The sequence below is a fragment of the Macrosteles quadrilineatus genome, unplaced genomic scaffold (genome assembly GCF_028750875.1).
Source record: "Macrosteles quadrilineatus isolate MER2022 unplaced genomic scaffold, UCM_ALF_1.0 Scaffold_9__3_contigs__length_116548681, whole genome shotgun sequence".
NCBI classification, from domain to species: Eukaryota; Metazoa; Arthropoda; class Insecta; order Hemiptera; family Cicadellidae; genus Macrosteles; species Macrosteles quadrilineatus.
In genome coordinates, this window is record NW_026542602.1 from 30637329 (window position 1) to 30649009 (window position 11681).

Below are 11681 nucleotides of genomic sequence, written 5' to 3' on the forward strand. Positions count from 1 at the left end.
ATTATTAACACTAGCCACTACGCTATTAAATAGCCTCTAGACCTTTTACTCATTAATGAGACCAAAGTTGATTTTAGTCCTCGTTCTTTAAGTCTTGGAATAACTCATTATAAGCTGAGTCTTTAGCATTCCTGTTAATGTCGGCAGACGAAGCGTCCCTACTAAGCAAAAATATTTTTGGAATAAATCTAGAAATGTTGCAATGTATTAGCCCGACCACTTGTTGCTGTCAACCATATTCAATATTCACAAAAAGAAGTATCAAATACAGCATAACAAAACTAACATTGCATGAACCAACTAGACGCGTGTTAATTTTAGCAGCGAGGAGGTCACGTTAGTGCCAGCGGAGGGTAGGCAGCACTAAAAAGACAAAAATGTTCAACATGGTTCTGAATTAGACTTGGCTGCTTGCTGGCAATATTACCAGCGGCATAGACAAAAGGATATATAGACCGGCAGCAGTTCTGCGGTTAGCATATGTTCTGGTGTCCACCGCTAGGAGGGCCGTGTAGTTGACGCACACTGCTGCAGCGTCTGCTAGTAGAATACGGCGAGGAGCCGATGACAACAGCGAATCGAACACCGAACACGCTCTAGCGGCACATCGCTGAACCTTCCTTTGACAATCTATATTTATTTTATTTGTCTACAGTGGCCCCGGCTTCCATGTCTTAAATAAGTCACATTGAAATTGTTTCAACTAAATAAATATTTTTTTTAACAAACTACACAAGACAGAGATAATTAATAAAAACACAATTAAATGAAGAATATATATATTTTACAATTCATTGTATATTCAAATCTGTAAATAACTTAAGAAATAAAGTATAGCATACAGAATACCAAAAGAAATTCAGTAAAAGCAACATATTAACTGTACACAACAAAATTCAGCTTTTGTGCAAATTTGACAATACAAGGCTTTTAGACCTTCTGTGGTCAACTGTACATATATTTAGTTTCTGAAATTTATGTTTGTGAATGGCTTGTTAAGAAAAAGATTCTAAACCATTTGAAATGAAAAAGAACGCCAATCCTCCTAATACATCTATACACAAAAAGTAAAGTGACTAGATTTGTCTATCTGCAATTAATTAGAAAGCCCCGGAATCATCCACATAACTTCAACACTGAAAAATATTAAAAGTTCAATAAAGAAACATCGTCCACTTTTTCCACATCTAAAAAAAATTAACTGAATAACATCTCAGTTTTACATTACTGTTCTTAAACCTCATAAAAACCACTGTTGAAATCATTCTTTAAAAATGTTTTAACTTTACAAGATTTGAATACAAGATAAAGCAATTATAAAAGTTTAAAATTCAATATAAAAATACAACATTTTAGAGACTAATTCATTAAAAGGATTTCATACTTCTCACAACCTGAATACCTTTGTCTTGCAGAATCAGACACTGATATTTAATTATTGCCCAGCTAAGTTTAACAAATTATAAAAGAAATATCAGGCACAATAGAAACTATTAGCCTATATCAAAACCGGATGAAAAGGGTCTGAGAAATTTAACCATACTTAATTCAAAAGCACATAAATTCAATTTAATTTAACATGGACTTATACTTGGAAACGGTCCCTAAACATTATTTTTGAACACAGCACAATAAATATTCCCTATTCTTGAACAATTTTTCAGGGACTGTAAGAGTAAATACAGTAAAATACAATAATATTGTTCATAGTAATAACTCACTCCCCTAAGATTAATACATGGGGTGCCTCAAATATCACCTGCAAGAACTTAAAACACCTGTAATTGCATAAGTGGTTTTATTAGTAGGTAATCAGTTAAAATTTATATTTTGGGTTTGTAATAGAATGAATAAGATTGCCTGAATTGAAATGTGGCCCTATGAAACTACAATTTTTGTACAGGATAAAAGCTTTAATTTTTAAGACCAATTAATTAACAGACAAAAGAAAACAATATGTTCACTCACTTGGAAACTTCTAAAGGTCTGCCATGTTGCTATGCTGATCAAATAAAAATTCATCTTTATGTTTTGATTTATAATCACAATGTTGGATGGTTTTTCTCACTAATAAATGTTACAAAATCTTACTCTGTAGTCACAAATGTAATTTGAAAACATCCTACGATCAAAGTGATCAGATATCTATGTTAAGATAAAATATTATTTTTATAAACATAAAAAGAGTATGGTTCTATTAGGTGTTACATAATCTCTAAGCAATATATTTATTTACAATAAGTATAAAACGTGCAAACTAAGGCAACCGTTTGTTTCAGAACTCGAATTAAAAAACAAGCGATTAGGGAAGTAAAACATACATCGCTTTGCCTCAAATCACTTCAAATTTTCTCACTTGGTAACTAATTTATGGAAACGACGAGGGTGAAACTCGGAATTACAGTTCAAATATCACATTAAACTTTAGAAAACTTGTGTAAATATCCCTCCGACACCACTCATGAACACTATTGCGTGATTTCTTTGGCAACAATAACGGTCAGGCGGCGCAGACTCACATAGATAGTAGCGATTAAAACGTTAGAATCGGTATTGAAGCTGTAATATTTACACCGTGCTAGATTATCACACAAAAAATTACATAGAAAATCGGTTTGTTTCCTATTGAGTATAAGCGGTTTGTATGAACACTGCGCGGGTACAGCGTAGATATGTCATGTTCGTTGTACGCGGCGGTGGCAATGATCTAGCAGCAACGGTTCACTCCTCGGTCTACCCGGCTTCGGTCCACCAACACTCTATCTGGTTGCTCCGTGGGGTCTCTTCCTTGTGTCTTGTCCAATATAGCTTCTGCCAGTTCATTAAATGCCTTTTCTATGTTGATATTCGCCTTGGCTGAAGTCTCCATAAATCTGATTCCATGTTCACGGGCAATCTGTTAACATAATACAAAAAATTATTTTTAAGTAGATGCATAAACTCCTCTTAATTTTAGTTGGTTTGTCATTAGGAATTTTCCCCACAATAACTAGTGTCAGTCTAAAATCAAATTCCCTATAGGAAAATTTGCTAAAAACAAAATAAATCAAAACCAAGCAATGGCGGTCTCTAACATAAAGCCAATAATATTTATATTTCCAGCACTAAAAATATATGCCACTAAACCATTTGACGGTGTTATTGAGATTTTCCGTAAATGTCATCTGGACAAATAAACTAATTAGGGTATATTGGTTGAGGAGTTTAGCGGTAAAAAATGAAAACTCTCCTTAAGAAGACTCGCAAAGCACACCAGCAGTCTCCAAGCATGTACTGTAATCCTGTCTAGTTTGAAAGGCCATGCTACGCAAGTGGCTTTTCAATCTTTTTCTTCAATTTAAATAGGTACAATAAAAAGAATGATATCACAACAGTAATGAAAATCATGAAAGAAGCATTTTGGCATAAAATAGGGTACCCACACCACCATTTTAGAGTGTAATAAATACTCCAGTACAGATTGTCAAGATAACTTCTTGTTCCCAATATGAAGTAATGGTTACATTCCAAATTTATAATAAAGGAAAGAACTTCGATAGGAAAAACCTTTTCTACACAAATCTTGGTAACCAATAAATACTTACTAGATAACCTGTTGCTCGAAATCGAGCAAAACTGCAACTTGTAATAAAATAATGAAGAACAAAAAACATTAAAATTAGTGAAATAATAGCTCTGAGCCAATTCAGCAATGATATCATAATTAATTTGTCCATAAAATGCAATTGAAAAACAATCTTTAAGGTTGATACTGTTTACAACACTCACCGCCTCTCCACGATCCTTGCTGACACACCTCTTCTCTTCCATATCACATTTATTGCCAAGAATCATCTTCTCCACATCTTCGTTCGCATGCTGTAGCATTAATATGGCATAATTTATATTTTTTAACTAACACTTTTAGATTAATTATAAAATTTTGTTTTCAGGAACTGATAAAAACCAAAAGTTACACTTTAAACATTACAACTAATAGCCTACATAAAGACACATATACTATTCTCTAAGAACATTATTGTAAATATTATTGTCAAGCCTATCTTTAGAATGTGGTTTGTAAACTCATTAATTTCGAGTGTAATTTGTTTACATCCTCAATAACAGACAATAACATATTTACAAGATTTGATGAAAGTTAAGCCGATATGTATAGTTAACTTTTACTTAACTTCAACATTTTTAGAAAAACTACTCCAGGACTCCAGATTGGATTAGTAAGATTTTACAAATCCCATCTTCAAGTTTGAAGAATCATACCAAGATTAAAACTGTATTTCCAGCATCTGATATATTATTTAAATCTAAATCATCTCAGTTCCATCTGCAATACTCACTTCGTCTATATTTCGTAGCCACTTGACTATATTCTCAAAGCTCTTCTCATTGGTTATATCATATACTAACATGATGCCCATTGCACCTCTGTAGTACGATGTTGTGATGGTGTGGAATCTCTCCTGGCCAGCTGTGTCCCTAAACACAACACAGTCAGAAAAAGTGCAGCGGTTATGCTTAAGAATAATATGACTAATATTACATATATTATAAATATGTAGCTTTCAAACTAAGTGATCGTCCATTAAGGTGCTGTAATTCATTATTTTTTAATGATCATTGATCAGGATAAATTTTTGCTGTCCATGTAGGCAGCACAAACTCAGTAAAAATTGTATACCTAAGCTTAGGCTAAAAATTGAAAACAACGTCAATATTACATTAAGTATGGAAAATAGCTTTGTACAAACTTACCATATTTGTAGTTTAATCTTCTTGCCTCTCAGCTCTACCGTTTTTATCTTGAAATCTATACCTGAGAACATAAGAAATAAGCCTTAAAACACATTATTATTACAACTGGCATGATGGAAAGTAAAAACTAGGAAACTTGGGGTAGCCGAGTGGTTATGTTGCTTAATTTAGCCTATATTTTGAAAGTTGCTGGTGGAAGGCAGTTGATAATTTGTTCTAGCCTATGTTTAAAGGATGTCAATATTTCGGACGTTTCAGACATCTGGACTGTCAATAATCTGGATTTGTCTCTAGCAAGAAATAATATTCTGTACTACGGACATCTGAGAACCATGGGTAGGCTATACAAATTTATAACAGTCCATAAAAATATTGTAATACTTAACTTATAAAAAGCCATCATCGTCATAATTGGGATTTTTTACGTCAATGAAATTCAATACAGACTGTATTGCGCAATCATGATATTTCCATTTCATTAACTTTTTTCTCTTTAAAATTAGCTACCTGAAAGCACAAAAAATATACATATTTTTGTGTTTTCAGGTAATTTGATAACATGTACGATGCTGATCAAGAAGTTATTTAAAATTACAGAGCTCAAAGAAGCTCAACAAAAAAATTTTGTAATCGCTGTACAGCAATAAATCACATAAGTACAAAAGAGAGGCTACATATTCATATACGTGTATATATATATATATATAGCCTATACGATTGAGTCGTCTACCCAACCCTTGCAGTGATATAAGGCCCAAGGTTGGTTGTCAGTTTTTAGCTGTGCACGAGCTTCAATGTTTTTATAATAGGTATCGTGTCCGTGTCAAGTGTTGTGTGTTATTTATTTGGAGCAATGGAAATGAAGAAATCACGTAAAAAATTTAAATATGTAAAAGGTGACTTATTTAAGTACCTATATGATGACTACGCACCCGACGATGGAGTATCTCCAAAACGGCCATAGTGCTTAATAACCAGGATTTCGAAGACTGTAAGTAGGCCTAACCTTTAGATTTATTACACACAATCTGCCACACTGAATAATCATCAAAGATAGGTAATTAATTAAGACATAACATACATTTTAATCTGCCTATGAAAGGCAACAGGCCATAGGCCTATATAAAAAACACAGACACACACAAATATGGGACCGACCCGGGACATAGCCTATACTAAGTCTTATTGATGATCTGAAGGTGTTGAGGGAGTGTCTAGTTGAATGGGCGTTTCTATTCTTGACTTAATACGTGTCATAAGGAAGTGTCTTAGATACTTTAGAACCATCTTAGAAATAAGTGTCTTAGATTCTGATTGGTCAAGATAGTCCACGTGGACTTGATAGTCCGCTGTCATACATAATTAGCAAATATTGCAGACTTGTCTTCTGTCTCTCTCTTTGACGGGCAGATGATGCAGAGTTGCAGAAACTATCAATGCCGTGGGACAGGTTGTTTGTTCAGTAAATTTTTCAGTTCTAAGAACTGAGCATCTGCTACAGCCATACGCTTAAAAACGTTAAACTGCGTTACACGTTAGGCGTGAATTACATTTGGCTGTATAAGTAGGCTATATTTGAACGGTGATATCTAGAGTTATATTAGGCTATAGCTATATTAGCTAGGCCTATACCTGTCATCCATGAAAAATGTAAACATGAAATCTAGTAAGCTAGGTAGTGTAACTTAACCCTCCCAGTGTTACTTGACGAAAATTCGACAAGCAGCACACTTTGTGTAGTGTTACTTGTCGATTTTTCGACACGCAGACATCGTTTACGGCGAAGGCTCTATGACTGACTGAATCGGATTGAACTGGATCGAGTTAGGTATCGTTCTTTCCGTAATATTCTAAGCTTTCTCCAGAGGTCTGTCTCTAAGCGCTATTCATTTTAGTTCCGAAAATATTGTAGCAGACAGCTGACGTGCGTGTATTTGTAAACAGCTAGGTTCCCCCGGACCGATGACTGATGTGTTTTATTACGTTTATCATTGTTTTAGTGTTAAAAATCAAAAGTAGTGATATACGTGGTGCATTATAAGAAGATTTAAGTGGTTTTGAAGTGCTGGTTGATGATCCTGAAGAAGTAGGTAGTGATATTGATGTAAATTATCAGCCAGATTCCTAGCTATGGTTAGGCTATTAATTCTTAGCTAAACGCTATGTACTGAAATCAGTTTTTTGCCCATAACTTATTTATTTGCAAATCTACTTCCTTATATTATTATAAATTTGTAATCCTCTTAAAATTTAGAACAAAGTGGCTATTTTCAAATATTTATAGGCCTATAATTTATACAATTTCATTGAGCGCGAACTTATTTTTTTTTTTTGAAAATTTTTGAAATTATATTTTTTTTACCTAAAAATTTTTTTTTGAAAAAATGTTCCTTATGTTTTATATATAATATTGAAGCCCATGATTTTCCAAACAAAATGGTATATAGAACATTAGAATTAACATTGTTTTAAGCTTCTCAGATCCGTTTTAATAAAACCTTGCAAATGCGCCAAAAATAGGTGGACATTAAGGCCTAAACTATGGACACTTGGAGGGTTAACAATGTAAAGTATAAGTTAGCCTACCTACAAAAAACACATTTTTCTTTTAAGGAAAAAAAACGGTGATGATCTACCTTAAGTTAACTTACTAGGCCTAATTCTGTACAGACTCTTTGGCTAACATTTTTAATGACATCTCATGTTGGCCTAAAGTAGAAAAATGCCCAAGTATTTACTTAGCTTAGGCTAGTGATTTATATGGTGTGCTAAGGTCAAACGGTTCCAGCTTATGATAGGAAAGGTAACATTTACCAAAGACCAAAAGTTTCGTGATAACATTATATTTACATAACTTAGGAACCTAATTTTAGATATATAGCTCTACCTAACCTGAATTTCTTCAAAGCCTAGAAAAAAAATTAGTCAGGGGTAGGTCTGCATCTAATTCAAGAGAAAGCCAAATATTTAACAGCTATGGCATATTAAGCCAAATTCCACGTAGCTAACTTTATTTATGTAGGCCTTAACATTTTGTGATAAAATATTTCAGTAAAAAAAACAAAAGAATGACTTGCATTGGTATTCGATTTGCCGTCACAGTAGGGTACCCACCCTGTTCCCTGAAGAGTCCGATTACTGAGGTAGTACTATTATAATGATTCAAGAACTTACCAATGGTGGAAATAAATGTTGTTGTAAAAGCGTCATCTGAAAATCTAAATAGAACACACGTCTTTCCAACACCAGAATCGCCAATTAAAAGTAACTTGAACAGAAGATCGTATGTTTTCTTCGCCATTTTTACAAAGTCAATTAAATAACAATGACGTCACTGTTCAAACATGCCGGAAGTTACAGACTCTATTCGCAAACCAAAATTTCCCTTTTCTAAAGTTATTTGTAAGAGGAAAATACTTGCTAAAGGAGTATGTTTTATTATGCTTGATGCCCATGGTGAAAGGAAAATACACTTAAGAAATAGTTATTTGTGCAACAAGTGAGTAAAGTGAACAATTGATTGACTCACTTGAGAGAAATACTTACTCACGAGCCGTAGGCGAGGTTATTTTAGTACTTAATCTTTACTTTACTAGCCTCCCTGTAGCAGTAATCCTAGGTACCCGTTTAACCTAATAGATTTAATAGTATTTCGATTCAGGCAAATGGAAATTCGCGTAGTCTGTAGGTTTGCTGTGGTGGGGGTATTTTTAAAAAAGATTTGCACCTATGTCACAACTTAGATTCCTTGCAACAGCATCCACCACTGACTGTTGGGTGGCATTTCTCTACTTGTTGCTCACGGTTTAATAGTGGTGTAAAGAACAACACAGTCAAAATTTTTGTAATATATAACACCGAAATCAGTATACTTTTTAAGACTTTTTTATATCCATCTAGATCAATATAGTCCAGCTTAGCGTGAAATAATCAATGTTTAGTTTCACTGTTTAAATTTCTTCAGAAAATTTGTTAATCTAAGAGTGGCAGACTTGTTATAGAGTACTGTGACCGTATCGGAGCAATCGAATTGAGCCAATCGCCATTCTCCATTATCTTCTTATTCTTAACTTAACTGCTTATTGTATGCTCGCTCTGCTTCTGCTCTGCTTCTGTCAACGTCAACGTCAACTTCTGAGTTCTATCGTGTCGTTTCATTGACTTGTCAGTCAAGTGCCATAATGTAAATCAAATGAGTCAGTTTCAAGTGTAATTGTAGTGTCAATCAATAGAAACAATAACACCATTCATTCACTGAAGCATATCAGTCGTACTCGTCGAATGTGTTCTTGCGGTTCTGCAGTTAATGTGTTGAAACTGTTTGCTCATGTTTTAGGTTGTAGGAGTGTAGGACTAAATACAAATTATTCTGCATTAAACCATGTTACTTTTGTCACATGGTTGTCATTAGGTTTAATAGCATATACCTAACCATTGGGTGACTTGACATCTAAATTTATACTATTAAACATACTTCAAAAGGCAAACACAATGCTGCCTGGTATCGGTGTATTTGGAACTGGGAACATAATAAAAATTGCCGTACCATTTCTAAGAGAAAAGGGGTTCAAAATAGAAGCAATTTGGGGACGAACTTTAGCTGCAGCAGAAGAGGTTGCCAAAGAACTAGATATACCTTTTTACACCAACAAAATTGATGACGTACTTTTAAGGAAAGATGTTGATCTGATATTTATCATAAGCTCGCCTAATTTGCATTCACAAATTGCAGTGAAAGCCTTGGGAATTGGCAAACATGTTTTGTGTGATAAACCTGCTGGATTGTGTCAAAGTGAAGCCTTAAAAATGGTAAGAGCTGCTCAGTACTACCCATCATTAATATCTATAGTGAATCATAGTCTCAGATTTCTCCCCGCTTTCTCTCAGATGAGAAAGGCTATTGCTGATGGTTACCTAGGAACAGAAAAAGACATAACTGTTTGTGATGTCAGGGTTCAAATGGGGAGTTTATTGCATGACACTTACGATTGGCTATGCGATGGGACAATGGGTGGAGGTGTTCTGACACTAGTCGGGAGTCATGTAATTGACTTAGTGTCTCATTTAATATGTCAAAGAGCGGTCAAAGTACATGGAGTTGTAAGAACATTCAACAAACAAACAGAGCACGTTAATGGCATTAGAAACATTTCAAGTCCTGATTTTTGTTCATTTCAAATGGAAATGAGTGGAGGAACATTGGTTACCGTCACTTTGAACAATCATTTACCTGGCCAATTCCATCAAGAATTTTTAATTTGTGGTAAAGGTCATTTAGTGGTTAGGGGTGGTGACTTGTATGGAATGAAACAAGGGGCATCCAAAGAAGATGTTATATATTTAGACGTTGAAGACCTTCAAAAGTGTGGGAGCATCAATCCAGTCGTGGCCAATTCCATCCCTAAGCCTTATATGAAAGGACTGTTTAAAATGATGGGCGCACTGAAAGAAGCATTCCTACCAGTTGAAGACAAACGAGGGTGGGTCAAAGAACCTGTAGCATTAGCCGCAACATTTGAAGATGGATTGTATGTGCAAGCAGTGATTGATGCTCTGCGTAAATCAAGTTCTAATAAAGAATGGGTTAAAGTAACAATAATCACTGAAGAACCAGATCCTAACCCTCTTTTAAGTGCTGCAGTCAGGCGGAGTGGAATATCTGTTTAGACTTTATTAGTGGCAGCCAGCCACATTGGATTCCGTTTTTGCATGTATCTTTAACTTGGTCACATTAATAGATTAGTACACCGACTAATAACTATTTGCTATCAGCATTGTGTACTTAATGATGGAAACAATTCATATTCATAATTTGTTTAGATTTTTCTATGTATGAATTTTTTACAAGTACGGTAGCTTTAATGTTCAAACAATAAAACAACCAACTAACTTAAATCTGTTAACTTTGGTTTTCATTTTTCACAAGTTCTGTACATGTAGCCTACTATTCTCGTTCTTATTTGTTTGTTTCATCTAAGGTATCAGGGTCTGGCGAATAATTGTTGGCGAGGGCAAAACCATTCTTGGGAATCGATGGCCATGGGAGTAGGCCTATATATTATTTATTCTGTTTTTAAACGATTTTGTAAAATCAAAATTTTAGGTTTGACAGCTCGCATGATGATATGAGAGGGCTCAAATTAAAGGTCTGGGTCCCAAGGGGTTGGGAGAAATAGCAAATCTATATATCTATCTATCTATCCTTATATATAACTAACTGTTACCCACGGGCTTCACCCCGTTTGACATCATATATATCAATTTTAAAATCAGAAAATAACATTGCAAATACTTATTTGGTAGAATTCAGTAACTCCCAATAAATATGTGTTGTTTGAAATACAATTTAATAAAAATGAACAGCTGTTTCATTAAAAAGTAGGCTACGGTATTATTCATGGCCAAAATGTAAACAACTCTGTGGAGGGATCACTCACTCATTGAGTGAGTGAGTGAGTTACACATCGGGCTGTATAGTTAATTAGATATGTGGAGGCGATTTCTACGAAACACTACTCATCCGTTAATAGTGGACGGATTTTTACAAACGACGTGTCAAAATAAAGTGTTTTTTGTCTAGACGCCCCCTTTCACTAATTCATGTAATAAAAGTCCTCGGGCTTTGCCCCACAGGCCATCAAAGTTGGAGTTTTTCCCATAAGATTAACATGGGGGAATCTAAATATTTAATTGGAAACTTTGTCCCCATAATTTGAGAGAATTGCTGGGTGTAGAAACTTGGTAGAGGTGTCCAAAGAAAGGTCTTGGTCTGTAGATGAGTTAACAAAAGAATAACTAAGCAAAATCCCTTAGGATTCTGCCCCAGAAGCCTTTAAAGATCCCTCCACAGAGTTGTTTACATTTTGGCCATGAATAATAGCCTACTTTTTAATGAATCAGCTGTTCATTTTTATTAAATTGTATTTCAA

The 11681-nt window shown here is 34.5% G+C and overlaps 2 protein-coding genes across 2 annotated transcripts; one reads left to right on the forward strand and one right to left on the reverse strand.

Moving 5' to 3' along the window:
• Positions 1 to 762: 762 nt before the first annotated feature.
• Positions 763 to 8090, reverse strand: LOC129002749 (ras-related protein Rab-10-like). The gene is made up of 5 exons (XM_054430778.1): positions 7927 to 8090; positions 4753 to 4813; positions 4338 to 4476; positions 3769 to 3858; positions 763 to 2896 (listed from the first exon to the last, which is right to left on the reverse strand). Exons 1-5 carry the CDS (start codon positions 8051 to 8053, stop codon positions 2708 to 2710), a joined length of 606 nt encoding a protein of 201 aa, XP_054286753.1. The 5' UTR covers positions 8054 to 8090; the 3' UTR covers positions 763 to 2707.
• A 776-nt stretch (positions 8091 to 8866) lies between these two features.
• Positions 8867 to 10691, forward strand: LOC129003904 (glucose-fructose oxidoreductase domain-containing protein 1-like). Its single transcript, XM_054432241.1, has one exon. The coding sequence runs from the start codon at positions 9244 to 9246 to the stop codon at positions 10417 to 10419; it is 1176 nt and encodes a 391-aa protein (XP_054288216.1). The 5' UTR covers positions 8867 to 9243; the 3' UTR covers positions 10420 to 10691.
• Positions 10692 to 11681: the final 990 nt, after the last annotated feature.

What these genes read in the sequence shown, in the direction of transcription:
- LOC129003904 (XM_054432241.1), top strand. Translation starts at nt 9,244, where the DNA reads ATGCTGCCTGGTATCGGTGTATTTGGAACTGGGAACATAATAAAAATT.
- LOC129002749 (XM_054430778.1), bottom strand. Translation starts at nt 8,053, where the DNA reads ATGGCGAAGAAAACATACGATCTTCTGTTCAAGTTACTTTTAATTGGC. An exon ending in AAGATTAAACTACAAATATG is followed by an intron (nt 4,477 to 4,752) that starts GTAAGTTTGTAC and finishes TGTTGTGTTTAG; the next exon opens with GGACACAGCTGGCCAGGAGA. An exon ending in GCAAGGATCGTGGAGAGGCG is followed by an intron (nt 2,897 to 3,768) that starts GTGAGTGTTGTA and finishes TTATGTTAACAG; the next exon opens with ATTGCCCGTGAACATGGAAT.